The 25,661-nt window shown below is 38.5% G+C and overlaps 1 protein-coding gene and 1 long non-coding RNA gene across 4 annotated transcripts in view; one reads left to right on the top strand and one right to left on the bottom strand.

Annotated features, from left to right (window-relative positions):
* LOC133223239 (uncharacterized) overlaps positions 1-7,393 on the top strand; it is a 318,819-nt gene extending 311,426 nt beyond the window's left edge. The window contains exon 4 of the long non-coding RNA XR_009728499.1: positions 7,380-7,393. This is a non-coding gene — a long non-coding RNA (uncharacterized LOC133223239). The remainder of the gene's footprint in view (positions 1-7,379) is intronic.
* Positions 1-25,545, bottom strand: part of PARG (poly(ADP-ribose) glycohydrolase) — a 68,057-nt gene extending 42,512 nt beyond the window's left edge. For all 3 annotated transcript variants that reach the window (XR_009728496.1, XR_009728497.1, XM_061373769.1), the window contains exons 1-7: positions 25,140-25,545; positions 22,000-22,066; positions 17,952-18,932; positions 15,531-15,714; positions 14,314-14,436; positions 12,875-12,958; positions 11,790-11,864 (exon numbers count right to left, since the gene is read on the bottom strand). Coding sequence is in view for 1 of the 3 variants with exons in the window: in XM_061373769.1 (XP_061229753.1) it covers positions 11,790-11,864; positions 12,875-12,958; positions 14,314-14,436; positions 15,531-15,714; positions 17,952-18,932; positions 22,000-22,066; positions 25,140-25,317 (1,692 nt within the window). In the remaining 2 variants the exon portion in view is untranslated. The remainder of the gene's footprint in view (positions 1-11,789; positions 11,865-12,874; positions 12,959-14,313; positions 14,437-15,530; positions 15,715-17,951; positions 18,933-21,999; positions 22,067-25,139) is intronic.
* Positions 25,546-25,661: the final 116 nt, after the last annotated feature.

Here is a 25,661-nt window from a genome sequence, read left to right as displayed (position 1 = left end):
TGGAACATGACATGCAGTCCAAGACAACTCAGAAAGGTCTCCTGAAAAAACATAGGTCAGCTTTTGTAATTTTGCGGTTTTGGTGAGGATATAACAAAAAGCAAGGAACTGGGGAAAAACGTAAAAGATACACTTGAGGAACAAGTACAGTAGGAACCTGGGTTTGAAGGACTACTTTCTTTCTAAAACCATTAACAGGCATGTTCTACCCATAAGCATTTCAAATGCTTTGTTTCATTCAGAAACAAAGGGACTGTGGCTCCCTTCCAAAAGGCTCCCGTGTGACTGTCAAATGAGATATAAAAGTTCAATTGTGCTCTAGCTTTATTATATAAGATATTGGTTCTTGTGCATTTTTGGATAATGTTAACAATTTTTATTGCCCACTTTTTTTTTTTTTTCCTAGGGGATCCCACAGAAGAACCTCCCAGGCAGCCTGGAGCGTCTCCCTCACTATTCCCCCCCTCCCAGTTAAGAGTTTCCTTTGAAAAGACACAAGACACTTACATAAAAACTTGAGCATACTTAAGCAATCACAATATATGGGTACTCCTTATTGCACTAGGTACTGCTGCCTTCATTTTCTTTTCCTCCCAGAGCAGCCTACACGCACTTGTTCTCCTGTCTCATACAGGAGTCACATGCTTTTTGTATGCTATGTGTGTACTGCTTACACATGGTGCTGTCTAGATCCATGACTAGAACTCCTCAGTGCCCCAAAAAGCAACCAAGCCACTCTCTGTAACTTTTATGCCTTTTACCTTAAAGTAAATCGGTGTCAGACTGCTCACCTGAACTCCCTTTCTTCTCCTAGCCCTTGTCGTAACTGCTTTTAAACATAACCCTAGAATCCTAAAAGCAGGGTGGGGGGGGAAGAGGGGGACAGCCTAAACAAGTTGTTATCAAGCAACTTCAAAGCCTAATATATTTAAGCTAATACACCCCCAAAAAAATAACCCAGAACAAGCTTCACTAAGTCATACTCTCTACAAAGCCTTTTCTTCTGGACAAGGAGTAGATGAATTAAACACATTCATAGAATCATAGAATAGTTAGGGCTGGAAAGGACCTCAAGATTATCAAGTTCCAATCCCCCTGCCACCACAACAGCACAGTACTTGATACCTAGACAGATACTAGGCTGCAGACCACTAACCTGTATGGATAAGTAAAACAGACTCTATGTCAGAATGTCAAATATTATACATATAAACAAGATTGGAATCTAGAAGCAAAGCACAGGGTGGGAAGTGTGTGTTAGTTCCCATTTTATCAGGTTAATGAATGACCAGAACAGCAGGGAAGAATACTCTCATCTAGCTCTTTCAGTTTCCTTATAAAACTAATACAGCTGGAAACACACTTAGCTGTCAAATCCATCCCATTTCTTGAGCACTTGTGTGATTAGAAACCAAAGGAAGGATAAAGTAATCTTTGGAGGGAAGAAAAAAGCCCATAATGCTGGATTATGCAGAGAAAGATCTTATTTGAGAAGAAGAATGTCTCTGACATTTATCAAAACCACAAACTGACACTTCAAAAGAAAAAAAGAAGACAGCTTACAAGGCAGAGGTTAATTCAATTTTGTTTAATTCCCCCCCTCCCCATGAAGGCTCATTCATGTCTTCTGCCAATCCAACTCTGCAATGATCTCTCGGGTGTATCATCCCTGCAGGTTTCAAACTTCAGGTTTGTTCTCAAACTTTTCAACATTGTAAATAAAATGTGAGAGAAAAAAAAAAAGTATGTTTATTTTTTTTCATCTCAATGGTTTTAGAAGCCAAGTTTATACTTCCAAGGCACTGGAAATCTAACCTCAGTCATTTTCACTACAAGTAAGTGAAATCTCAGTCCTCATACTATACAGGCCACCAACAGGTTCTACCTGAACCCTCCTGCAGAGCAATTCTATCACAGATAGAAGCATCACAACCATTTCCAAAGCAGTGGCACAGTCCTGGGAAGAACAGTCAAATACTGCTTTCTAAATACTTTTTGAGTTACTCTTGGGAAGTACAACGTAGTGAAAAGAACAACGACCTTGTTTCTGTACCAGGGCTGTAACCAGGATTAAAAAGTATCATTTATCTGACTGACAAAAGCTAAGGCTGAAAATTATTCGTTTGTAGGTTCATTCAAAACTCTTAGCTCTCTAAACACAGTACTTGAAGAGGGAGAGTAGGGGGGATAATATTAAATACTACCATGATTTTGAAAACATCTGCCATAGTGTAGTCATTGACTACATAAAAAAAAAAAAACACCTTTATTCAACCGCTTCTGAAACCAGTAACATTGGCACTAAAAGCTTCATGAGACAACACAGCTATTGCCCTTTATGAAAGCTTTTATTTTCTCAATCATTAAAATAAAAAACACCCCAAAAACCAAGTCAAGCACAGGCAGAAGGGGGAAAGAAAGATGAAAAGATAACACAATAGCATTGTAATTTTCGACAAACCTATAGACTACTTTTTGCTTGTCAGTTTTACAGAGCCAAAATAACCAATATCTTAAGAAAAAAATATTTTATTGGCCAAATAACACCCTGAGTCCATTTCCAGGGTACACACTATGCCACCTTTGCCACTCTTTAAATAAAGAATGCATGGTTCCTGGTAACCAACTCTACAAGGAAGCAATAGAAACAAATACAGGTTTTCAGATAAAAAGGCAGGAGAAAAATCAGGCATATAGTTACAATACACTCCATTTATGCCTTCACAGTCATCCTAACAATGGCAATGCCTCTTTACAACTTCCCTACTTCCATGGACACTTTTTCAGAGCATCTCTTGAGAACTTTGACCATCAGAGTTTTCTTATTTTAACTTTTTAACTGCTCTAGACATACAAAAGAAAAGGGGAAAAAATTTCTAAAGGCACAAAGCAGGTAAGGGAAGTCCTACAACCAAAATGAGTTTCTCTCAGTCATTTGGGATAAACAGATGAGCACAGACAGATGATGATTTACACATAGCCCAATGGAAAGCAAAGAAATCTGTTAATCATCCCCCTGCCCACGAAACAAAACAAAAGCAAATATTAGAAGATAGCTTCTAAAACCAGAACAATTATATCCAATATGGGTTTTTTCCTTCTTAAACAGGAATATTCTCAATACAGTGAAGAAAAACAATGAAAGGGATCCTCAGGATGTATCTACATTATCTCAAAATACTTAAGATACAACGTAATTAAAATTCTGCACCTAGTATGTATAGATATCTTTTGCCAGGTAATTCTGAGTCAACAGTCTGATGCAATAGCCATTGTGATGGTGCTTACAAAACACCATTTAAAAGATACTCAACTATTTTGCTGAGAAAGTACAGAAAACTACGAATAAGCCTGTAATTCAGCACTCAATGCCATTTCTCCTGTACAATGCTTAGCTTCTAATGTTTTGAATGTGTACAAGATGCATACTTCCCCCACCCCAGAAAAGTTCACATTTTGTTCAATATGGGGATAAATTCCTTTCTGCTACTGTGAAAAGAAAACCCTTCATGGCACACTCAAAAGACCTTTTCAGTTTAGATTTTTAAAAAGGTAATCTGATGCAATGAAAATTGTTTGAAAACATCTGGACTAAAATGAAATGCAGCAAGGAGCAATGGATAGGCTATTTTCAGCCTTGGGACATTTTGTTTCTTGCTTAAAAGCCTACATTTGTAGCGCTGGCATCTCTGTACAATGCTCACTTCTGTTAGTCCTGTCCAGACAATTATAAAAATGATTTATCAAAAACCCAGTCACCAGAACAATTTGGTACTTTAAAATTCCTTCTATTCCAGGATCACTGATTACAGCAATCATTTTTCAAGCAAGTCATTCAAAAAACAAAACATACAGGAAAGACTGTCATGGTTCATAAGACCTGCTAGGAAACAAGAGTGGGGTAAAACCTTACTAGAACATAAAATTCTCCCAAGCTATGCACAATACTTAACAGTAGCAGGTGTTTTTGAACAGTTCAGGCTTTTCTAAATGAGTGAAAACCCGGAGCTCAACCATATAAACCATCTAGACTACCCTACAGTCAAATCATCTTCAGATGTTGCATTTAGAGCCTTTTAGATGAAAAATGGAAATAATAGTAAAAATATTGAAGTATAACTTCCAGAGTTTTCCAGGTAATTTCCAAAAATTCTTAAGGTTAAGTTTAATGTTATTAAATTAAGGTTATTAAGCTTAAAACCACACATAAACACTTGAAGGCTATGTGGTCCGGTGGCTGCTTGAAATTTTACAATTGGAGTATTTAATTGAAAAGACAGCTCTTAATTTCATTCAAATCCACTCAGTGATCTCAAAGTTTAACCAATCCTCTTAGAGAGGAAGCAGACATACTGCTAATATTTGCCCATCTGACTTTTACACTCAGTTCTCCAACATTTAATATGTTCCATCTTAACTCAGCTACTTGCATCTGACACATTTTCTGAAAGTACCTAGTTCAGGCTTAATGTGCTGTCATACTGTGTAGTTACATACATTCAAATAAGAAAATATAGTTTGGAAAAAAATGCACTAAGCACATTCTGCAGGTATTACCCCAGGTCTCACTAGGTTTATGCCACAATTTAGCAATTCAGTAACACAGTTATTACATAGTCCAGTGAAATATAAGACTCTTCTTCTATTTAATTTAATTATTTCTAAGTGTAACACACTGACTAACAGAAACAAGACTCATAGTAATATGCGTCACCACTCCTCACTTTAAGAATATTCTCCTATATTCTGGAATCTGTTCAGAATAACTGCAGTAGAAAAAGTAGTATCTTAGAAAGCAAATGCACATATCCATATGAATATTGCTAGGCCAAAATTTAAATAGTAAGGATTTGTCCAATTGAAACATAGCTTTTCATACAACAATTAACTCCAATTTTTTTCCAGAAAAGGAAGCCAGACTTTTGGAAGAGCAAAACACCTGTAAGAGAGATGTGTGATATTTACAGAAAATATAACATTGTGTTTATAAATGAACTGATTTACATATTTGTATTGCATATTATGTAAGTGGCCTGGGTTTAGCAGTAGCAGTCATTTTTCTCTTTCTTGGTAGCTGGTGCAGTGCTGTGTTTTGACTTTTGGGCTGGGAACAGAGCTGATAAAAATGATGTTTTGGTTTGCCCAAGGACTTGGTGAGCCTCATGCTCTGCCAGGGAGGAGGGAAGCCAGGAGGAAGCAGAGACAGGACACCTGACCCAAACTGACCAAAGAGGTATTCCATACCACAGCATGTCATGCCCAGGATGTAACTGGGGAGTTACCCGGAAGGGCTAAGTGGACTGCAGGATTGCAGGAGGTATCGGCTGGTGCTTGGTCAGGCTGGGGGGGCGAGTTATCAGTCGCCTGGTGCTGAGGTGTTGTATTCTCTCCCCTTGTTATTTCCTTTATCATTATTATTATTGGTGGTAGCAGTAGTGATTTGTGTTATACCTTAGTTACTAAACTGTTCTTATCTCAACCCGTGGGAGTTGCATTCTTTATGATTGTCCCCTCCGTCCCTCTGGGAATAGGGGGAGGGCAGGAAGGGGGGGAGTGAGTGAAAAGCTGTCTGGCTGGGGTTAAACCACGACAGTTCGTTTAGGTGTTTCTAAATCAAATTTATAGAAAATGTGAAAAAGGTATTAAGTGAGGTTCTAGAAATTTACAGGTTGACACTTGCATGTAAAATCTGCCAGCAACAAGCCTCACATCCTGACTGTTTCGGACTTCTAAAAGGACCTAGGATCCAGAAAGTATAACTGTCATGCAAGTTTTAACGGAAAGCAGGGAGAAATGGGACTTCTTTTCTAATCCTGTTTCAAAATTAATTAAAGGTGTAATTGTAAGACAAACTTTAATAGCCCACATTCTATATCATGTAAAAGCACAACTAAAGGGTGAAGAAAAATAGCAATATATTCCTTCAGCTTGACAACTGACCTTGCTTTCTTGCTACATAGCTTTTCATCAGATTCTAGGATAAGCTGAGATTTGTGCCATAATAAAAAAAAAGGCTAACAGCCACTTTTGAGGCTAAAATGAGTGAGCTCATGCTTGGCTGAAAAAAGAGGAAAAGGAGCACAAATAAAGTGTTCTGGTACATTCTTCCTTCATGCTGAAGCCTCTTCTCTGCAGTTCAGTATAGACAGCAGAGACAGTGGTCTTTTTAAAGAGCATTAACCTCTTTCTTTCAACCTCTTAGAAAAAGAGTTATAGAGCTTCTTTCATAAGAGAAAAAGATTTCCTGAATGCTGAATTTATATAGGAATCAAGAGCAAATATGCAGATCCTGGTCATTAAATACATTGATTGGCTTCAAACAGCTTTCTCAACAGACAAGAAGACCACAAGACATCCATAAACAGGCACTGCAGACACACACATGCTTTTTCCTATACTAAAAGCCAAATCTAACAGTTGCAAACTGAGCATTACAGTGGAGAATGGGAGATTATCTTTTTAAAGATACCAGCAGCATATCCTACTTGCATCAAGTAGGCACCAAGTTCTGCATAGCCTGGAAAAATATTTTAAAAGCTGTACGTACCTTCAAGTGAGGTTCAGCTAAAATGTCAGTTACCATTACTATTTTGTCCTCCCAGAAGAGGTTAGTGTATAGATCCCCATGCCCTTCTGTCAGCAACATCTCCTGTTGGTACTCTGCCACAACAGGGCTTGCATGACAAGGCAACTTCGGCCTCTCATCTTGAACCCAGCAAAGTCATAAGAATGTAAAAATGGACAAAAGTTCATGAAATCCCATCAATAAAAGATGCCTGGAAAAGTCTAACAGCAAGTAAAACAAGTAATTAGCATCACTTCCTTACAATGCTCTTTACTTGCAGTAATCCATTTCAGTACCAGAGCGCATCATAGTATCTGCATAGACGTCACTGGGGTCTTTCTACCAGCAATTTCTCCAAATCCCTTCAAAACCTGAGGTAACGTCATAGCATCCTTTACATCCACTGAGGAGTTCCACAGCCTTTTATTCAGTATCTAAATAAGGACTTTTGTCTGGTTCTGAAACCCTTACCTGGCTAGAAACACCCATCTGATGTCCCTTAACTCTTGCACTAGACAAATGAATAGTCATTTTCTCTTCACGCTCTTACGTTTATATTGGATGGCACTGTTATACTTACCCTCACTTCTCTCTTAGCCAAAATAAAAAGATCAAACGGTACTAGTTTATTTAATGTTCCTCATATGGAAGCTATTACATACCTTTACACCATTCCTGACTCCTCTCATAGCGCCTTTCCATTTCACAGACACAAGCTTCCCACCAAGATGCTCAAGCTCAAAGAGTTCAAACATAAAAATAGTTATGGACACAATGTGAACATCTGCAAGATGTATTGTGATCCATTTTTCAGATAACTCACAGAAGCTCAGAGACAATCACTGTGTATGCCACAAAAATTTACATAAACTCCAATCTTCAGTCTATGCTTAAGAGATCAAACTTATGTCTAAACTATTTGCCATTTCCAATACATCAGTAATAACCAGAGATGACATGTCTTTTAATGATATGCCTCAGTACTGGATCTAGTAATTTTCAGCACTTTACAGCAAACAGACATAATTTCACCAAGTAGCTTTTTAAACACAGATATTAGGGGATTCTAAATGCCAGCAGTCCTTACATAATGAGTCTTTCCCTTTCTGCTTTGCATATAAAAAAAAAAAAAAGGCAGGAAGAGTGGCTAAAAATCAAATGACTGGATCTGATTCTTTCCTTTTACTGAAGCACATCAGGAAAGCCTGTATAACTTAGCTTGCAAGTAAGAATTAAAAAGCATAGAGCACTGTTCTTGTTTTCTGATACTAAAATGATGTAATTGCTACAGTACTTTCTCCAGGTTTCAAAGGAGTTGAGGAGACAAACTGAAATTAAACCAATAAAAGCACCCATTGTTTCATTGTCTGCAGAGTTCCTTTTTGTCACTTTAAGTATCTGTCTTACATATTTTTTCAGTAACTTGTTGCTAACTTAAATATTTGTACTAAATCTCACAAGTTTTAGATGGGACCAAATAACTCTTCAAAACTGCTCTACTGTAAAGGGCAAGAACAAGTTATGAGGCTGCTCACCAACTGGTTTACCTGAGAACTCAGAATTTAATGGCAACACAGGTTCTATATCATGAAGGTTCCTGAAGCCACACAACATAAATCATGATGACTTAAGTTCCTGTATACTATGCAGCTAAACCTGAATTTTAAAGAAGGATCACCTTTAAAGAAAGTTATGCACTGCTTATACAATGTCATGTCATTTTCAGGTTTAAACACTCCTCTGTTCCTGAAAGAGCAAGACAGGTGCCAGCAATAAGAGGAAGAGTTCATGAAACAACATTAGCAAGAATTATGCTTAAGCTCTAAGAGACTTTAAAGCAATACAGTAAACATAAAGCATGCCCAGAACAAGCAGGCCCAATCTAAAGCAGCAGACCACCTGACTGTCTTAACCGATAAAGCTCTACTTTTCCCTTTAAATAAAGTTGCTCTTGCAGCAGATTAGTCTAAGACATAAACCTTCAATGACCCCACTAGACACTATCTCATGCACTTGGAGAAGGCAAAAGAATTTTCCTGCCTGGAAGTGGAAGGGCAAATTTACGATAAAGAAAAATAAATACTTCCACAGCACATAGCACTATTGATCCAAAGCATGTAATACATTCCCAGCCTATTATCATTCACATAAATAAAGCTCATCTACAACACTTTGTGGATCTCAAGACAGCTCCATCCACAGCAGTTTCCTCACCATTCCTTTTCTGCTTGTTGTTTACTCTTTGCTGTCTGTCTTCTAGGTAAATTCTAGAGAAACAGACACAAGGATGACTTACAAGTGACAAGAACTTTGCACGCAAGAAGAAAAATGTCAGCACTAACAATCTGCATCCACTAAGCAATAACATGAATAAATCCTAAGCCTGTTTGCCAAACATAAGCAAACAGATGACAAAACAAATCAATAGAACAGTGTAGAAATTATGTAGAGAACAACAGAACTGTCAGATGTCTCAAGCAAATAAAACACCAAGAGCTTTACATACATTACTGATAGGTGCTATGAACTTAAAGAATTAAAAATCCTCCAAGCTCCACATTTACTTCACTGTACAAAGAGGAATTTTACTTCCACTGGTTAACTGCGGAATCTTTTTAAAATAGTGCGAGGGCTCCCCCTCCTGACAACATTTCGAACAGCCTGTGTGTGTCACAGTACATTTTGAAAATAGCTGACGGGAAATAGCTATCATATATTCGAGCCAGGATTTTTTAGGAAAGCTGAAAGTGTTTTAATCTTAAAGGAAAATGAACTTCAATCCAAGAAACTGGAAATTATTATGAGAGGACTGTTTTTAATCTTATAAGTAAGATTTTAAAATCATGCACATTTTGACTGTGTAACTTTGGAAGGAAACCGCCTAAAACAAGAAAACACAACCTAAGACAAACATGAAAGCATTTAACAGATTAATAGATAAGGTAAGATCTGCCCAGAATCAGAATTTAAAATAACAAATGTTACTTTATAATTTACCAAGAACAGACACATTGACCTATTGAAGTAATTATCTGAACACAGTAAACAAATCATGAAAATAGACACCATCAGACCCAGCTCCCTTTTAAATCAGACCACAGAATTCTTGGTTAGGAATACACTGGAAGTCAATAGTACCCAAGAATATACATAGATATTTGAGGATCATAAACTCTGTAGTACTTGTGATTACTTCTCCCTTTGTTGAGGTGCTGCCCCTCCCTTTTGGGCTGATTATCAAGTCATCTTTTCTTTCAACCAGCCCTCTCAACTTTTGCTGAGCAAACATAATCTGAAACAGTTCCCCTGCTCCCTCAAAACCCTAAGATAAACAAGAAAATACACAAGCCAGTTGTAAGCCGTTAATTGTTAACTCCCAAACATTGTCACTTCAAAAGCCTCACTGCACTACAGCTAATATATTTAGGTCATTTCCTCAGAGGATCTCAGCTTTTCACTCAAAAGCTGCTCACTTAAGCAGACTGAATAGTCGTTGATAGCAGATGCCTTGTTAATTTACAGAACTGCAAGAGTTCACATATCTCTTCATAATAGAAAAGATGTTTACATCTCTCTAAAAAATGTATCCCCTCTGCATATTCTGTTCACTAAACTTAATATATTCAATAAGATTTTGCTCCTGTGGTCCACAAGGAGCCACTGTCTTGTAGTGCTTCACTGTTCCTTATTTAATATATATGGCTACATGTTTTTCACCTTGGTCCAAAAATTTGTATCTTGAAACAGGTCTCCTCACTTGTTCTGGGAACCTCACAAATACATCACTATTGCCAGGTGACAAAAATTTCCTTTTCACCCTCAGTGAAAGATTGATACCCAATACATAGTTGCTTTCCCTATCATTCTTCTCCTCTCTGGAGACAGCTGATATAATTTACTCTCCCTGGCTGATCTCTGACTCTAATCACCCATAGTTTCTGAACTCCTAGATGCGTAATATGATCACATTAGGACAAGCTCAGTTGTGTTTGTAGCAATACAATGCAAACCTGGTACATTTCTGAGTCAGATTTTTAAATAGTGCTAATACTTTAAAACATTCCAGTAAATTAAATATGATTCTCTAGTAACAGTTGAACTGGGCAAGTTCATTTCAATCAGTACATGAGTCAACAGGAGCAAAGAGGCCAGATGTCCACAGCCTCTACCATCTAGCCATTCATTGCAGCCTGAAAAACAGAGACCCCCACAAGGAGAGGAGGGAACACTAAAATGGCAAGATGAGTGAATGCAGTAGCCCTCATAGCTAGTAAATATGATACCACTGGTATTTTTATAGGTACTTTCTGTCAGTAACAACATCACCGTGTTGCATGCAAAACAAAACTTACTCTGCAAAACAGTCCCTATATGCAATGGGAAACAGGCAATACAAAAAACAGTTCCTCTGATCACATGAATTAAAAAGACATCTGTTTTAAACACACCAACTAACAAAATTAATTTCAAACCAAATTTAGTTTTGCTGAACCTCAATACAGTTCTACCTATACCCACCTCTCTCAACCAATACAGTTTAGCAAGCCCTTCCCAAGAAAACAAGCACATGTGTTTTAAAAGCACTTCTGAGCTGGTGGAAGAAAAATACAATTGCTACTGCATCGCATTAATCTCCCATACTGATTTAGTTAGCATAGTTTCTCATCCTCAGCCAGGATGTACATTAATAATAGTCCAACTTGCATTTATCACTATTTGTTTTTCTTCTTTCAAGAAGGTAACATGAAGTCATGAAAACCACACCAACCTTTCAAAGGCTCTAAAGTTGAAATTAATCATCTCAGTATGCAGAAAAATTTTATTGCTAGACCAACAAAACACAGACTATACATATACCACTGCAACACAAAAGTTGTTCATTAAAAAAGGGAAAAAAGAGCAACACTTAAAAAAACCCACAAAAAATTACACTGAAAATATTAATACAATTTCTTAGTAAGTCTGGTTTTCATAAAGGCATTTCTCACTTTGCCTTCGGTAACCTTAGGTGCTACTGAAGCACTCAAATTACCTGTTTAAAATTTAAAATTAATCCAGTTTATAAAGCTTAATTATCATTTCAACTGAAGTTACCAGCCAAATAACCATCCACATAGGTTACTGCAAAACTTTTCCTCTTGAAAAGGGAAATAAAGCCAAAAGCACTGAGATGTACAGACAAAGCAGTCACTTTTATTTCCTATTTCAAGTCAATTGGGTTTACCTTCTCACAGAAGTCGTTAAGAGCAGTGAAGTCCCATTTCTTGGAATAAGCAATGTTGTACCTCAGTATAGCCTCCTGGGGAAAGAGCATAACAAGATAAAGCTTAGACATACTTATTAAGAGAAGAAAACCCATTTTATGGAATTTTCTTTGTAAAGGAACAGTACCATCTAGTGGCTAAAACCTGTCACAGAGCCCACCAAAACCCATAGATCTGGATTAATACAGTGCAACTCCATAATACTGAATCCTGTTATTTTAGGTTTAGCATTGAATAAGCTTTAGTCTACAGGTTTTGCCTCTTAGCACAAAACAAGACAAGGCATGCTTGGATCTGCCTACAACATACAACATAAAAGATTCCTCACCCTGTGCTCACAGTCTTTAAAAATACCAAAAAAGCATTCCTCAGCAATACAGCAGATGTTTTACCAGTTTAAGAGCTTAAAGAATTTGAACAACAAATTAAATAGACCCTTTAGAACAAGAAGCACCCTAAAAAAATGTATTCATTTAAAGTTTATATGTAGCTTTTGCATCCTCCTCCTTGCCTGCCTTTCAGGTATAATCTAAATTATATTATTCTTCACAAAAAACATTATAGCAATTCTAAGCTGCTACAAATCAGAATTCATTAAAAGCCAATAAGAACTATAAGGGTTTTCAACAGAGCGTTAATCTCCATGATTTACAGATTTTTGTCAGCAGCTTAAATTGTTGCAGTTTTAGTGATGTCAACAGTTAATGTTTCAAACTCTCACACCTGTGCATCGCCCTACCATCTGGTTATAGAAAAATCCTACATGCTATGTCTACCACAAACTATTAGATATTGCTGGACAAACAGTTTTATGTAGATTTATAAAAGACAATTTGTTTTAAAAATAACTAATATATTCAGTGGTAACACTTGAGACTCATTAAGACACTTAATTCATTAGAAAATACCTTGAACAGCATGATATTTTTTTAATTCATTTTTGTAAGTGATTCAACAAACAGAACTGAGCCAGAATCACTAATAGTACACAGGGAGCCTGAATGTACTTACATGTATATAGACGATTTCAAATTGACTAGCTTACCTTCAAATCATGTGAGCAAGTAAACTTGTTAAGTAAGGCAGTTTGGATTAGTTCCCATCGACTTCCAGCAGTTCTATCACCATTCTTTAAAACAAAAGCCCAAAACAAAGTCAGATGAAGTTATTCAAAACAGAAAGTCATATTTACTAATAATTATCTTCCCTGACAGTTTTTTAAATAAAGCTTGCTTTATTTGTGAAGGTCTTTAAAAATAAACCACATTTTGAGTAACTGTAAAGAACTTCTGCAACTTCTAGTCCACTGCATTTTACTTCCCTGAATTCCTTTTTAACTGAAGAAGTCACAAATTTCATGAAGAGCCTTTCCCATATGCAGCACACTTCCTTGTGCATTCTCAAGGACAAATAACATTCTCTGCATTCTTTGTGAAAAAAAGTGGATTTTGCAGACAAAACATGATCACAGTTATAAAATCTACAACTCAAAAATATAAACTGGACTTTGGAAAAACATAAGATAATAAAAATAAGGGCACAGATTATAAAAGCATATAGCTGTGGCTGACTCTTCTACCTACCCAAATTTGAGACATGTATTTTCGGTGATATTTTTCCTCAACACAAAAGTCTTATTGCCCATTGCAAGCAATAATGACATTTCTTATTAGACTACCACAAGGGCAGAGACAACTCTTCTTGCTCAACTGGCAACAAAAAAAAAAAAAACACCTTATCAGCACTTTCTCTCTGAAACATCAACTAAATTCAATTTATACTGTATCTGTAAAATAGATAAATGAAAAGACTGAGAGTATTTCCTAGAGGCTATAAAAATTCTCTGTTCCAGATTCAAGTATCAATAATCGTTATACAGCCTTCGCTATAGGACACACTACTGATTCTACTCACCACAGTGTAAAGTTTTTCAGTTTGTATGCTTAAGTAAGCCTCAAGCAGTGACAGGAAATACCACATCAACAAGCCACACAAGCCCAACTCTAAGCTCTCAACCACTGTTTTAGCAGAACAGCAGGTACACCTCACTATCAGCAATACCTGACAAGTATTATAATCAAAATGTGGTTACAAATTCATTCACATCTACTGGTATTCCAAACTGCTTCACACACAATATATATAACATATAAATAGCAAAGTATAGAAATATATATGGAGTATAAGTTTATACTCCAAGTATATATAAATATGTATATCATCAAATCAATGGCTGGGTAAAATAACTAGGAAAAAAACCCCAGAACAAAGAAAGAACAGTAACAAAACCACCACCACAAAATCTTCTGCTCTGCCTGAAGCATTATAACCCAGAATCCAGCTTTTCAGACCAGGTATGTTCATCTACTTGATCTTCCAATTCTATACACACAGTTTGCCAACTGAACAAATGCAGTGAACTAAAAACTCACCTATATGTGAACAAACTTATTTGATTACACAATTGTAAATACTTCATCTTACCTCATCCTCTACAGGGTAAAAATTCTGTTCTGAGCAGGGCATTTTAACATGTTTGTTGTCCCACAGATCTTTGTAGTGAGTTGGAAAAGGTTTAGGCACCTCTCCTTCCCTCAGAAGATCAACCTGCAACAAAGAAGGAGGGGAGCGGGGAGCTCACTTCTTAAGTTTTTAAACAAAAGAAATAAAAAGTAAACAAAAACATAAGGAGAAAAGCTCTCCTCTACAGTCATACTTTCTGAAAGGGGAAAGTTACAAACTGACCAGTTAGAAAATCTGTTAACTCTTGTGTGGTGAAAAGAATACCATCTTATCATTTGATCTCTTGAAACACACTGAAATAAAGGTAATATATGCAATTATTTTATGTCCAATTATCAGCTAGATTTCCTCAACTATGAATTTAAGTATCTACATAGTTTCATCCAAATATTTTCAAAATGTAGTTTAAAATACAGCTATAGTCATGTGCAGAAATAAGATTCTTTAGCTAACACTGAAGAGGATGAGAAATCCTTTTGGATATAGCAGTATTTCAAGTGTACTCCACAGAATATCAGAAATGTAAAATTAAGTAACATTATGCTCTTACAGACTTAATCTGCTATATGGTCTTCCAGCAGCACAGATTCTCTCAAAACTTACATTTAAACTTAGTGTGCTTTTCTTTTGTTTGGGATTTATCTATGACTCCATAGGTTTCTGCTCACATGCTTTATTGCAACAATTATCTGACTGCATACTACTCTAAAATATTAAAGTCAAATACACCAGATCTGATCTAAAATGTGGTGGGAAAATTAACAGAAAATCTTTCATTGTCTTTCTCATATCTCAAATGTCTTGAAAATTCCATGTATCTTGAACCCAAAATGGAATATTAAAATGAGAATGTAACATGACAACATTGAAGACATTTAAATTCCCCCAGTTTACAACTCAGGCAAGGAAGTACGCACACACTTATGCAAAAGAAAAATACTTGTCCCTAACAAACCAGAGGCAGTGAAACCATAATTACATTTCTTCTGGATCTTAATATCCTAAATCCTGTGCATCAGAAAAGCCAGCTTTTAGGAAAATCAGCCAGTCTGCTTGCAAGGACTGGCATGCACTGACTTCCACAACCTGCTAATACTACCATACTAACATTTGGCATTTCATATTATTGAACAATTCAGTAAGAATTTGATTTCAGGTAATACACTGAAGGATCATACTCTGACGGTTACTGTATGATTGGCTGAGGGTCGCAGATGTGGCAGACGAGTCCCACACATAGGCATTCTTCTCATGTCTTCAATAGGTGTCCCAAACCATTTCTTATTAGTTGGAAGAGGAGGTGGCACATATTTAGGAACCTTCCTTCCTGGCCTCTGAGGCTCGAATTCACACTTTTCTTTCCTGTTGTTAAATAAAATATGTTGAAAAAAATTATTTCCACTGAAAAAAAACTCATAGGCAAACACACAAATTTCCATTCCAGAGTTATAACAGTTTATTTGCTAGCCTTTGCTGTGATCCCAGGCCAAAGCTTTACCTGGGGACGAGACAGACTCACTGGTCTGCATTTGTCAGGATACCCTCTTCAGGCCCTCTTCAACTGTTAGAAAACACACCTGCATACACAGATGCACATATTCCTTCTTCAAACTAAAAAATCCCAAACAAAACAAACAAACAACAAAAAGAATCCCAACTTCTTAACCACCCTTTCTCACTAGGATTTTATTTTTCACACCAGACATGCAATACTTGCAATGGAAGTAGAAATTGAAAAGCAATCAAAAAAACACTTGCAAAATTCAAATATATGCAAGAGCAGATGAACTAATCTAATCCTCTTTAGTGATCAAAGGTATTTAGTATACCTGAGATGATATGGGGAAGAAAAATCTCAATCTGCTGTATGCCTGATGTAATATACCACATTTCTCATGCAAGACAAAGCTCTCAGAGTGAAATGCAAAACAAGTTAGAAGCCTACACTTTGAGGTAGTTTTGACCTCTAAATTCCCTTTAGCAAACTTACTCCACCCTTGGATAAAGACGTTGTCCAACCTGTTCAGTCTATGCTATATACCAGTATCTTCAGGTGCGGACAATGCCTCCAACCTGGCAGATCACGTGCAAATGGTGACACATAGCCTGACACTGGGTACAGGTCCAAGTGCCCATCTGAGAGCCAGAGGACAATTCTGGCATAGCACTACTGATGACTGAAATATGTTTGACACTCTACTGCTTCTTTCTCAACAAGTTGAGATCTGAGACACACTACTGCCTGCTGTAGACCTGGTCTAACAAAAACCAAAAGAAAAGCTTTCATTTTCTAATTGCCCTCTTAAGCACAGTAGGCAGTATCACTATTTTAATCTGGCACTGAGGTTTATAACCTTCACATAATCTTATTTTAGCCCCCCCCCCCCCCAGGAAAATGGTAATCTCTCGACAGCTTCATACACTATCTTACTAATTATTCTGTAAAGCACTTCTAGGATTCCCATCTAGCTATACAGCAAAACTTTTGCCTGAGTTTCCCTTCTCAAACATGATTTATCGTAACACACAATGCTCTAGCACTGACAAATATAAGCCTCAACCTTTGCTGCTCTGCTACAACAGCAGTTCATTTAAATTAGTGAAAATACTAAATCCATTGTTTTTAACTTTATGACTCATTTTTCTATACTTTTGTTAGCAAATTCTTCATCCGTTCATTTTTTCCTAGGAACTACCTTTTTTTGTTTTCCAACAACTCCACTACCAGCCTACTCATCTCTTAAGATTTCTCAAATGTAAGCTCCTGCCATGAGTTAGCCACTCTCTGTCACCCTCTTCATTTCCTTGAACAGTATGGTTTGTGCTGCTCCTTGCATCCAGAAAGGATTTCCCAGTAAATATGTGCAAATCTACTTTCTTGACCTATTTTAGTTCTACTGAGATAATTGCTTGTCGGAAATAGATGAACTTCAGGAGTCCTTTCCAACCCTAACTATTTTATGGTTCTATAACACACACAGTTCACTTGTTCCTGTTTACTCCTTTACTGTTTATTCACTTTCTCAGCTCCCATTGAAATCTGAGTTGATCAGAGCAGATTATCCTTTTGTCTCTGCACAACACTTAGCACGTGAAGTCTGGGCCATGCTCAGGGCTTCCATTTCCATTGCTTTTCATTTCACATAGCACTGATGCTTTAACGAACTAGATTCAGTATTTTTGACACATGAAACTTAAAAACCCACAAAGAAAACATCGGTCTCCTCAGATATTCTGAATGAAGTAATGGATGCCAGACATACACACTCCATTAAGCATTCGTGTACTATCATTCACTTTCAAGTATTAAAAACCCCATGGTCTTAAATCCCTTCTTTATTAAAAGAAAATAACTTCCTACTGTGTCTTTAATTTCCAATTTTAACAGATCTCTAATAATTAAAAAAATATTAAACGCACTGGACAAAGATACCCTTTAAAAACAACACACAAGTACTCCCATTAAAAATAAGTTATTTCAAGCTTGCATCAAAGCTGTCTTTGTGTCTTAACATACATTTTGCAAAATGCTTTACACAATCCAGGCTCCAGATTCTGAAGCATGAAAGAAACAGATGAAGAGGCATACAGAACACTACCTTTTTTCTTCAACTTTAGGTATCCTCATGAAGTGAGAGGTGATTTTGGAATCCCTCTTCACACTCTGCTTTGCACCTTTGAGTTCTGATGATGGAGCAGGAGAGATCCCAGGTGACTTTGTATGCAGACCATCCTCTTTAACAGAATTATCTATTTCCTCAAAACTTTCGCAGCCCTTGGCAGAAAAACGTGATTTTCTTGACTCCAGTTCAGCATCCCCATACTGAATTCTAAAAGATTTGTTTATGGATTTTGACATATTAATTTCCTCTTGATCATCAAGAAATGGACTGGTTTCCTCGTCAACCTCTGATCCATGACAGCTATTTTTGGAATTATCTACATCCATCGGTGACTCTGGTTCACTTTCTTTCTCAAAAGCAGGTGAATCCCCTGAACTGCTCTGACATTTGCTCAGTTTCCCAGGACCCCCAGGGTCAGATATACAAACATCACAACCAGCATCTGAAAGTGGACTTTCTGGAACTACATCCCCTTCTTGTTCACCCGTTAAACAGACAGAATCGCAAGTCTTCAGCTTATGTGAATTGCATGAAGACACTTGTCCATCTGTCTCAGTGTCTTTTGAAGAAAGCTTTGTATTTCCCATTTTCAAGGACCGGCCAGATGATGATTTCCTCTGAGTACAATTATCACTGCTTTCCTCACAGCCTCTCTGAGCCTGCTTGCCAGTTTTGTGCATCTGATCAATGTTGGCATTTTTAAAGAGGTCTCCAGACTGCATCCCCTTCACAGGTTCTGTGTCCAAGACTGGATCTTTGCCTTCAGCCTCCCAGCTATACATGCTGCCTGTTTGAGGCAAATTTACATGCTTTGAATCAACTTCCACAGATATTTTTGAATAATTTTGCTGACAAATATTCTCTAGCTTTTTCATATCATGTTCACAAAAGTTCTCTTTTTTAATGGAAGTCATCTTGGAATTTGCTTCAGTATTGTTACTAATTTTGCTGTGTAAGCTGTGAAAGACAAGTAAAAGAATTAAATGCCTTATCTCCAAATGGAATTCCTGTATATATACCTGTATTTTAAAGGAATTATTACAAACATACAATAAAATCTGCATCATTTTTCTCATTATATATACTATGTGAGCACTACTAGGATCAACAAGTTTTACTTTACCGGGGAATGCAGCTCAGTAACAACCTATTTCTATTTAAAAGCTCCAAAGGATGATGAATCAGTTGCTTACCTTAGATATATGTTCCAGTGACTCCTTATCCTTATTTTAAAATCTAAGCAGTATTACACTATTATTTAGTTATTTTATTCGGACAAAAAATTAGAAGTCATGATAAAGTACTCATTAGCTTTCATTTTAATCAGTTAACTACTGTGAGCAAGGAAATCAGTGGTTTTGTAACCATTTCCTGAGAGCTACAAATTCATCATTTAGAAGAGCAGGACACAGTAGTCCATAGTCTCAAAACCATCCTATTATTTCCTTATTTTAATAAGCTGCCCCTGACTTGAAAAATATTCACAATACAAAAGCATAAGAGCAAATAATAAATTATTATAAAAATTACATTACACCAAATCAATTATAATTCTTTTTAAGAAAAATAAGCTGGTTTGCCCTGTGCCTTCTTACACAAAGACTGAAATGCGCCCTAATGGTTACACAGGGAAATTAAATGAGTTTTGTATGAGCAGACAAAACTTTCCAAGACAACATTATAAAGTCATTTCATACCTGCTAATTTTTGTTTCAGTGTACTGATGAAAAAAAATACTTAGATGCCGTATGAATATTAAAAAAATCCCTGACTAATCTTGTTGAATATATCACTTTGTCAATACCTTTTTCTGAATGTATTGTGACAATATTTTATATCAACAGTGCAAGCTAAGCATGCTAAAAACTCTGTATAGCTGGCCACTGCCCAGATTCCCACATCTACTAGATAGGAAAATATTCAATTATTACACAATCCTAAATTCAGCAACTGAACATCTTAATAGATTCCTGACGGCACTAATTGCCTCCCTGAATGACAACAGATTCTCTTCTAAAAGAGTGCTCTGGATAAAGAAATAGCATTCATAACTTTACCACTACGGAACAAAAAGAAAACAAACAATAAAGGGGCTTGGAGCAACAGATGATAGCTTGGAACTTCATCCACAGGAAGATTACTTAAAAACAAAACAATTTTACAGGGGCTTATGTTATGATAATTAAATCACCATGTATGCATATGTTACTGCACTGAAAATTCTGATGAACAAAAATTAAAGTTATGCTACTGCTGCCATCTCAGTAAGTGACTGTTCAAAGGTATTGACAACACCAAACCTAACAGTGTTCAAATTCAAATTAATTGTAACCACCACATGAGGGAGGTGATTTTCCTTCTCTATTCCACTCTCATGAGACCCCATCTGGAGTACTGCATCCAGATCTGGGGCCTCTAACACAACAGAGACATGGGCCTGTCAGAGGGAGTCCAGAGGACGGCCACAAAGGTGTTCAAAGGGCAGGAGCACCTCTTTTATAGAGACAGGCTGAGACAGTTGGGCTTGTTGAGCCTGGAGAAGAGAAGGCTCTGGGGAGACTTTAGAGCAGCCTTCAATTTCCTGAAGGAGGCCTAGGAGAAAGCTGAAGAGGGACTTTTTACAAGGACATGCAGTGACAGCAAAAAGGGAACTGGCTTTAAATTAGAAGAGAGCAGATTTAGATTAGCTATTAGGAAGGAATTCTTTCCTCTGCGGGTGGTTGAGGTACTGGAACAGGTTGCCCAGAGAAGTCGTGAATGCCTCATCCCTGAAAGTGTTTGAGACCGGGTTGTATGGGGCTTTGAGCAGCTTGGTTTAGTGGAAGGTGTCCCTGTCCATGGCAGGGGGGCTGCAACTAGATAACCTTGAAGATCACTTCCAAGCCAAGCAAATTTGCGATTCTATGACAATTTAAAATTGTGATGTTAACTTCAATAGAAAGGCACATGAAGTGCTTACATGACTAACCTGCTACTTGAAATTGGCTAGGCTGTAATCTGTCAGCAAGGCTGAGGAGGGCATATAAAAGGAATACCCTACAGAGCATCTTAAAAAAATAATTAAAAAAAAAAAAAAATTCCCTCCTTAAGCACCCTCTTAACATCTTTGCTTTTCTGCAACCTGTAAGCTGGTACCTCAGCCCTGTGTACTTCTGTATTAATAATTATCACAAGTTTTCCCAGCTATTTTAGTACTGCTGCAGATTTCAATTTCTATTTATTTACAAACATCAGTGAAAAATAAATCAGTGAAAAATAAATCCTGTAATTACAGGAAAATACGTTACTCCTCTGCACCACATAAACTCCTAGAAGCTTAACTTTAATGCTACCTTGCAAATATTTTTTCTGACAGGCTACATGAGCAGAAGATACCAAACTTGCCCTGGTGCTGTTCAACAGCAAAACTTTTATAACATCCTTCACAAAATAACCTGAAGACACATTCAAGCACCTGTAAATTCTGGTCCAAAATAAGTCAAGCTGCACATGCTTATACTACAATCACAGTCCAATGAGATGAACCAAAACAGACTTTTGTCTGTAAATTAACAACAGAACTATCAGTTAAATACAGGACCATCAGCCAAAACCTGTAATTGTTGTTGTCCTACATTAAATAATAAAAGAATAAAAGCAGAATAGTTGACTAAAGGACATAGTGTGATATTACAGCTATCTGGTTCACTGTCACGGGATGCAGCAGTTGCCTTCCTTCACTACAGGTTCAAATCTTTCTCTTTGCAAGAACAGCAGTATTTATTCACCTAAACAGTGAGGTGCTTCAGGAAGCTAAGTCAACAATAAAGCTCTGGGGCTAGAGGGGAGGGATAGGCAACTAGTTAGCTCTTTGTAGTGAAACTCTGTCAGTTATTTATATTCAAGATGATGTGCCAAGATAAGGAAAGGAGCAGAAATGGGGTTGCCTTTTTCTTCAGTAGCTAGCTGTACCGACAACCTGCAATTTGAGTTCCCCACAGGTCCACTCAACACAACTTCTGCATAGATATGCTGTTCATTTTACCTTTTGGACTCAGTTGTCTTGGGTCCTTTATTCTCCAACCAACTGGTAATTGTCTGTTGTTTGCAAACTGAAAAATCACAGTTCACTACATTATTATATGAAACATGATAAAACTGCAAAATGATTGCATATGAATAACTTGTACTTGATGAAGATAAAAACACCTCAAGTTCTCATTAACATCTCTACTATAGGGAACATCAAGGCACTAACACTATTAAAACTACATGTGAATTAAATATTGCATCACATCAGTCAGCAGCTATAGCTTCTGTAATAATCTTTATAAAAGACAGGCTTGGTGTGTGGTGGTGTTTTTTAATCCAACATTTTTTTTTTAATATGGTTAAAAAAAAACAAAGCAGTGAATAACTAGTTTAAAAGAAAAAAAGGCAAACTGAACTTTCCAGCTCTCATTACCATCTTTAATTCTGCTGAATTTTGGAATGAAGAGGCAACATGGCATAACTTAAACAAAAATCTAACAACTAAGCATCTTAGAAGGGCCAGCTGGGAACCTTATTTGTACGTAGCATACTGTGAAACATGGGGCATAGCATAAAGATTGTACACACTAGAAGCAACAGGTGCTGAGAAACGGACTTTTTCTTTTCCCTTTCATTCATAAACTTGTAAAAAGTCTATCAACGTTTACTCCCCTAAATAGCAAAAAAATGTGAAAGACACAATCTTCTCAGATTTACTGCCAAGGACAGAGCTCCAGTGAATGTGATCAGTCTTATTTCTCTGATGTTGCAGTTCAGATAAGTGCGCAATACAGCAGTAGCGCATTATTTAGAGACTTGGGAGAAGGATAGGGAGAAAAAAAAAATCAAATCAGTTATTTCACAACTGGAAGGTAGTCTTCATTAGTATAGGAAGGGTTTGTTAGTTTTGGTGTTATTCAAAGGTAATTTTGAAAATTTGGCAACTAACTTTAGTTCCTTTTCCAAGAGAAATTATATACCTGCCGCTGCTGACTGTGCAAGGTGTTTTCTCACTGCTTCCAAATGGGTAAGGAAAATGTCTAACGCCCCTAACTGCAACAATAGTTTTGCAAACTTAACCAGTATAGCAGAACTGACTATTCTTACTAATGGTCACTATGGAAAGACTCGGTATTTTACTGCAAATGGAGGTTATGTAACTTGTAGCACAGATACCCAAGGCCATGGGCAACTTCAAAGACATTGTTTCATAAATGCTACCATTCAAGGCCTTGAACCTTCCACAGCTGGTTACCAAGTATCCCCATCAACAGGGCAGAATTTCTAAAATGAAAAAGTAACCAACAGAAAATGTTTAAATTGTTTGAAGTTCTTTTGAAGCTGCACAAAATACAGTGCAGAACTGCTACCATGTGACTAGGTCACCAGGGGGTAATGCAAAGTGCATGTGGATTACAGGCACAAGGATACCTGTGCCATATTCAGCCATCCAAATTTTCAACACTCGGCTTCCTCCTACGCAGGCAAAACCAACAACTTGACAGATTTTTATGAAAACATCTTTATTTCTAAAGATTTACTAAAACTGAAGTCTATTAGTCTGTTTACCAAATGTCACCCCCTTCTATTTGACGTGTTAACCCATATTGCCTAAAGAGGAAAGCAGCAGCCAGAAAAAAAAAGAGGAGACATGTTAAAACATGGGACAAATAAGTCTCTTCAAAGGTAGCTGACTACCTCTTCAGCTGTAAACTTGAAGGTATACTTACTCATTAGCACAAAAAAAAGGAACGATAGCAGCAGATGCAGAACAGAACTGAAATGGCTTTGGTCTGAATTTTAGCATCCAACTAGCCATTTAAGCTCTATAACCAACACACATAATTTTCCTTTAATGCTACTAACATCTTTTTGCTACAGATAAGGTGGTAAAAACCTAAGAGGCAACAAAAAGACAACATCTGCTTATATTCAGAGTAAACAATAAACCCAGGCTCTGGCGTAAATTGCTTTTTCTTTTTTTTAAGTAGTCTCTAAATTTCTATTCAGAATTCCCCACATCATTCCCGTATGACAAACCATTCCTCAGGAACTGCCACTGAGGAAAACAACTGAATTTTTAAAATATCCTTATTCATCACTCTGTAGGAGTACATACACTTTATGTGTAGATAATAACTACACTGTTATCTATACAAAGTTGCACGTTCATTACAGAGTACTGAGGCTTAACACATCAACCAAAGACCATAGCAAATCTATTTTTTTCCCCTCCCTCCCTGAATTCTTTTTTATTCCTGAAATAGGTACTGTATTGTGCATTAAAATTTTACACTGACAAGCTTATCTCTAAATAACTTAAGGAAGCCACGTGGGAACTTTCTACGCAGCACTGTTACACAGTAGGAGGAGCTCCACACGCCACCTTCAGTGCTCTAGGCCTGCAGCCACATGCTCATGTGGGTTCCTGTGCTTCCCCTTAAGCTCTCCCTGCCGTGATAGCCCGGCTGAACATCATTTCTTCTGCAGCAAGTACTTGTGCTCTCACACACGAAACACACTACCTCTAGCAGTTCACACCTCACCTGGATGGTTTCACTGACACTGACAGTTTTTAAAGAATCAGGCACAAATCCAGGATAATGTCCTGTACCCAAAGCCGTCTGCAAAGGGAAGCAACGCGCACTGCCCCACACCACTGGGGTCGCGTACACGAGACACGCTGGCACCGGGAAGCCAAGTTAGAGACGATTCGAAGGCCAGCTCCAGCGAGGCTACGTGCACCGGCACAAGCGGCCTCTCATTAAACACTGCCCTCCCTCAAGCGTATCACGGGAACAGAAGCACAACAGAGATGCAGTGAGCATCTAGTTCCGCACACAGCGGCTCGGCACACCCCCACTAGACCCGACCGTCTCCTCCCGCCGAGCCCCAGGCGCGACTGCGGCTCACGCAGGCCAGGCGAGGGCCGCCATGCAAGTCTCCGGCCAAGCTGGGGCAAGTTCAGCACTGCACAGGCTTTCTGGGGAGAGCCATCCCAACCCCTGGACACCCTGAAACCGCCCAAGCCGCCGCAGGGAAAGGAGACGGGTAGACACGGGCCTTCAGCGAGCCCCCTTTCGCGTCCAGCCGCAGCGCTCGCCTGTCCGCTGCCCCTGCTCCAGGGAGAGCGCAGCCCCGGCCAGTACAAACCTTTGTTCCCCACGGCGGTGGCGGTACTGCCGCCGCCGAAGCTACTGCCCCCGGGCCCCTCCTGGCGGGGACCGAGCGGCGGCGGCAGCGGCCGTTCTCCCTGGAAGCCGCCGCCGGGGCTAGCGGTGCTCGACCGGGCTTTCTTCCGAGGGGGGTCCCGCCCGCAGCCCGCACTCATCCTCGGCGGGCCCGCCTGCGCCCGCCCAGCCCGCCTCAGCCGCGCGGGCCCGCCAGCGGCCGCCGGGGCCAGGCGGCAGCCGCCCCCCAGGGACCGTGCGACAATGCGGCGGCAGCGGCTCTACTCCTCCGCATCCTCCGGCCCGCAGCACCGGGCTCGTCCCGCCGGCCGCCCCCTCGGCGGGAGACGCGGAAGGAACGACGGTACCGGTACAGAACTGCGTCTAGTACAAGGAGCCGGCGGCTCTGTGGCCGCACGCAGCAAAATGGCTCCCCGCCCACCTCACCCCTCTCACCATGGCGACCACGCTCCACCCCCGGCAGCAGCTGGCGCGCGGGCCGGAA

This window comes from Neopsephotus bourkii, unplaced genomic scaffold, assembly GCF_033783945.1.
Source record: "Neopsephotus bourkii isolate Nb327-2 ecotype Australia unplaced genomic scaffold, CSIRO-AGI_Nbou_v1 NB_1634, whole genome shotgun sequence".
In the NCBI taxonomy this organism is placed as follows: domain Eukaryota; kingdom Metazoa; phylum Chordata; class Aves; order Psittaciformes; family Psittacidae; genus Neopsephotus; species Neopsephotus bourkii.
This window is presented reverse-complemented; position numbering and strand designations above follow the sequence as displayed.